Raw genomic sequence first — 4,917 nt, forward strand, 5'->3', positions numbered from 1 at the left:
GTATAATTAGTCTTTATGACCCTATCACCATATCCTTTCGTAATGTTTACTGTCCGGCGTGTCCGCCATCTTGCTTTCATTCCTAAAACCACGAACGGCGGAGTGATAGGAATGCGGTTGTGGGCGGGTCCTGGGACCAAGAGCGTGGGATTATTACAAATACCCATGTGTAAATTGACTGTTTCAGCCAATCAGAATCGAGAAATTTGCATGCCGTTGTATAATTGTAGATATGTAAGTTCCAACCAATATGATTCAGTGAAGTCAACGTATAGGGAGACAAAATAACACATTTCTATTTGTCCACCCAGTTCTCCAGGTCATGGTAGATCTTTCTGACTGCTAGTCGGGTGTAGTTTACACAGATCTGACACAGTCGTTCTCTCCAGTCAGTATAGGTCTCGATGCCGTGCGTCTGGTGCCACTTGAAGTAAGCTTCATAGGCCTCCCTGTCTGAAGCCAGACTCTTGAGATAGGCGGCCAACCTCGCAGTGCTGTCGAAATCCCTCACGTGGATGAACGAACCGGGCGGGGCCAGGGCCTCGTAGGTAGCCTTGCTGGGCCCGAGAACCACGGGAACCACCCCTGCTTGAAGCCCGTTCCTCCAGAACTTCTCACTGATGTAGTCCGTGGCCTCAGAGTTCTCAAACGCTAGGTAGAAATGACAGCGTCCAACGGTGGGCAACAGGCTGATACTTGGTAGCGGCCTCTTCATCCATCTGCCATACACCTCTATGGGCATATATTTCTTCAGACTTTGGTAAACACCAGCCCTAGCCTGCGTGGACCTGTAGTTACTGACCACCCAGCTAGCCAGACAAGACCTATTCTTAGGCATAATGCAGTTGGTAGTGCCCCTTCCTGGAGTGGTCTTCCCATAAGGTATGAATATGTCTGCGTCCTGTCGGTAGCTCATGGTCCAGTTGAAGAGACCGTTGTAAGGGGTGAGGTTTCCGTTATGTACGGGAGGCTCCAGGGACAGCCAGACCCAGTGTTGGGAGGCCGTGCGAGGGACATGGAGAGGCAGGAGGGAGCGGCCCGTCCTCAGCTCGTGGTGGTGGAAGACCACCACGTCGGCCGTGGAGAGCGTGGAGAGTGTGGAGGTGTCGTCGCTGAGGAAACAGTGACGTATGTCGTGCATCTCCCGGCACTTGTCTCCGTCCAGGCTGTAGGGGCGACCGTACGGCCAGTGCCACAGGAGGATGGTGATGTTCCGTGGAGGAGGAGGAGGAGGAGGAGGATGAGGAGGAGGAGGAGGAGGAGGAGGAGGGATATCCGGGTGACGTCTCACCGTGCGGAGCTTTCGGTCCGACGAGCCGCCGCCTCTGTGGAGCAGCAGGTACCAGCTGCACGAGCACACGCTGAGGAGGAGGAGGAGGATGAAGAGCCGGGGTCCAGAGGTTCTCATGAGCACTGAGGTGTATTCCATCTCAGAATCATACGGGTCACTGGTGCGACGGCCCTGTCAAGAAAACAAGCTTATAGTGCAGTAGGTGTGGCAGCAGTGCTTTCAGCTTTTCTTAACAAGTGAAAGACAAATGCCCCAGATTTAGATTCATCAATCCATTAAACTATCAACAGCTTAAAACATCAGAACTGACATATTACAACAACAAAATACTCACATATACATTGGATACGTGATATCTAATGACTTGATATGACCATTACAGCTTTTTTTGTATCACTTGTACTCCTATCATGTTTTCCCTGGAATGAAAGTGGCATAGAGAGGATGTGTTTACAACAATTACCATGTAGCCATGTTGGTTCTATCTCCAGTGGCTAGGAAGCTATTTTTATGCTTTTTGGGGGGTTTTGGTGATCAAATATTGAATATTGAACTATAATAATCAGTGCAGGAGCTCACTTATCCTTGAAAGACACTTTTATCACTGACTTAAAAGGCCCATACATCTCCATAAATGTTCAGGGGGGAGGGAATAAGTGCTTACCCTACAGACCCCAAGAAGTGCTGTATATTCTGTATTGTTTAATATAAATGCATTTTTTATTCCAATCCCGATTTGTATTTGAGATTCCCAAATCCCATCGGACTTGACTTCTTCGTGTCCCTCAATGAGTGTAATACCAGCATTCATTCTGTATGCGCCACAGCGGTTTCTATCATCATCATCACCACCCACGCTATGCATAAAATATATAGGTCCGCGGAGAGGCACGCTGAGGAGGCCGTGCAAACTGCAATGGAATATGGGGCATCTCTCTCTCTCTTTACCTAATATTTTGATTCTATCCTGACATTTTTCAGTTGGAATGGCAGTCTATATGCGTAACGGTAAAAAAAAAAAAAAGAAAAAAAAAAAGGCACTTTTTTGATGAGGCTCAAAAAGGCAGGTGCTCAAGCACCCCTTGGCCTCTATGTGTGCACATGCCTGACAGTACAGCCCTATCCACCTCCCCACCCTGTCTGAGCACAGGGTGACAGTACAGCCCTCTCCACCTCCCCACCCTGTCTTGAGCACTGATATTATCTGCCGATATCGGCATTAAAATGTGATATCGGAAAATATTGGTATCGGTTTTCAATTTTTATTTTATTTTTTTTACATTTCTATAACCTTTATTTACCCAGGCAAGCAAGTAAGAACAAATTCTGATTTTATTTATTGTCAAAAGTATGCATAATGTTGTGTTAATTCCACAACAAGAGATATGTAATGTTAATTACCTGATCAGATTTCTGGGGGGGGAAACCCTGCATATATCGGTATCGGTTGATATTGGTATCGGAAATTAAGAGTTGGACAATATCGGTATATCGGATATTGGTAAAAAAGCCAACATCGAACATCCCTAGTTTCAACATTCTAAATGAGCTACATTTGAAGGATTTTATGCACTTTGCTGTTCCCAATGTCCGAACAGAAATGGGAAAGAAAGCTTTTAGGTTTTCCGCACCTACTGCATGGAACAGACTCCAGTCCGATCTGAAGATCCAAAGCTTGGTAACACTGACTGTATTTAAGGCTGATGGTGAAGCCTATTGTAACCACGTGTTCTGTGTGCAAATGTTTTATCTGACCATTTTGTAATGTTACTTGTATCTGTAATTTCTATGTGTGTATTTTGAGACGTTGTGTTGCTGCTATTCTTGGCCAGGTCTCCCTTGTAAAAGAGATCCTGGATCTCAGTTGGGACAAACCTGGTTAAATAAAGACTATATCCTGCCTACCAATGTCATTGATCCGTATAGTCCCTGCTCCTCCACACTGGATGCCCACGGCCCTGACATGAACATGAAACCTACTCCACAGGGCATCCAAAATAGTGTTTTTCGTGCATCTATTTCAGGGCTTGTACAGACTGGATCGTGGCCCCATTGACCTTACGTATATATTTCGTGGCAAATGGGAAGCATACTTTTGTAAATGACAAATAAACTTGAATCTCGACTACCCAAACTTTAAATATCAAACATGAATAGCTAAATGCACATCACATATTACACACATATCACATCACATATTAGCTAAAATGCACATAATTTGACTCTTTGGTATACACATTTTATTACATTGTATGTGATTATTATACAACATAATTCATCAAACATTATACAGCATGCATATCATTGCTTTCCCTCATTATTCCCTGTCCAGGTGTTTGTGAACTTTGCCAAGAGGCAGAGTGACAACCTGGAATAGCAGGAGAGCTCTCCCCCTAGTGGCGGCCAGTCGCCTCTGCAGCGCATCCTGAGTCTGCTGAGGTCTGGGCCGGCCAACACGGAGCTCAACGCACTGGTCAGCGAGGAGCCAGAGGAACTGGAGAGTGACGATGACGAAGGACTCATCAGTTTTGAAGAGGAGAGGGTGAGAGGAGAGGAGAGGAGAGGAGAGGAGAGGAGAGGAGAGGAGAGGAGAGGAAAGGAAAGGAAAGGAAAGGAAAGGAAAGGAAAGGAAAGGAAAGGAAAGGAAAGGAAAGGAAAGGAAAGGAAAGGAAAGGAAAGGAGAAGAGAGCAGAGGAGAGGAGAGGAGAGGAGAGGAAAGGACCACTCCTTTTTTCTCCTCTCCTCTGCTCTCTTCTCCTCTCCACCCCTTTCCTCTCCTCTGAGGAGAGGAGAGGAAAGGGGTGAAGAGGAGAAGAGAGCAGAGGAGAGGAGAGGGTGAGAGATGAGACAGGAGTGGAGAGAGGAGAGGGTGAGAGGAGAGGAGACGGGAGGACGGGACAGGAGAGGAGAGGACACAGGGTGGGAGGAGAGGAGAGGAGAGGAGGATGGGACAGGAGAGGAGAGGGGATGGGATGGGAGGGGAAAAAACAAGCCAATGTAGGGAAGAGGAGGAGAGGAGAACAACACGTAGAAGAAGAAGAAGAAGAAGAAGGAGGCAATGTACTGTAGGAAGAAGTTTGCTTTTGATTGAAGGGAATGAATTAAATGGATGAATGAAAGTGGATCAGGAGGTAAGAGAGCGGTCGCCTGGTAATCGGAAGGTTCCTGGTTCGATTCCAGCTCCTCCCGGCAGCGCTTCGAAAGTGTCGTTGAGCGTGAGGCATACGTTGTAAATATAAAGGCAGCCCTTTCCATTTGCCGTTCTGAAAGAGAGAGAATGAAATTATCAGACCAGAGGTTTTTATCTATTTTGATCTTAGCATGTGAGCTTTATTAACCCCTTTTACTACCACACTACAGACGGGTAACCGTCGTCTGTAGTGTGGTAGTGAAAGGGCTAACCTTATGTAGTGTGGTAGGGAAAGGGTTAACCCTTTGTCGTGTGGCATTGAAAGGGTTAACCTTCTGTATTGTCGCAGTGAAAGGGTTAACCCTTTGGTAGTGTGGCATTGAAACATGTCACGTCGCATTGGCATATTGATGAGCTGTAGCCTCTCTGTTTGTCTGTGCAAGTACAGTTATCCTTCAACACAGACACGCTCTGTTGAAACCGAGGACAACTCAAA

At 46.5% G+C, this 4,917-nt stretch overlaps 1 protein-coding gene across 1 annotated transcript; it reads right to left on the reverse strand.

Annotated features, from left to right (window-relative positions):
- Positions 1-295: 295 nt before the first annotated feature.
- Positions 296-1,429, reverse strand: LOC311223363 (alpha-(1,3)-fucosyltransferase 7-like; the record flags this gene model as incomplete). The annotated part of the gene is made up of 1 exon (XM_084308153.1): positions 296-1,429. One exon carries the CDS (start codon positions 1,427-1,429, stop codon positions 296-298), a length of 1,134 nt encoding a protein of 377 aa, XP_084164279.1.
- Between the last annotated feature and the right edge of the window lie 3,488 nt (positions 1,430-4,917).

This window comes from Notolepis coatsorum, assembly GCF_963971535.1.
Source record: "Notolepis coatsorum genome assembly, chromosome: 2".
Classification (NCBI taxonomy): domain Eukaryota; kingdom Metazoa; phylum Chordata; class Actinopteri; order Aulopiformes; family Paralepididae; genus Notolepis; species Notolepis coatsorum.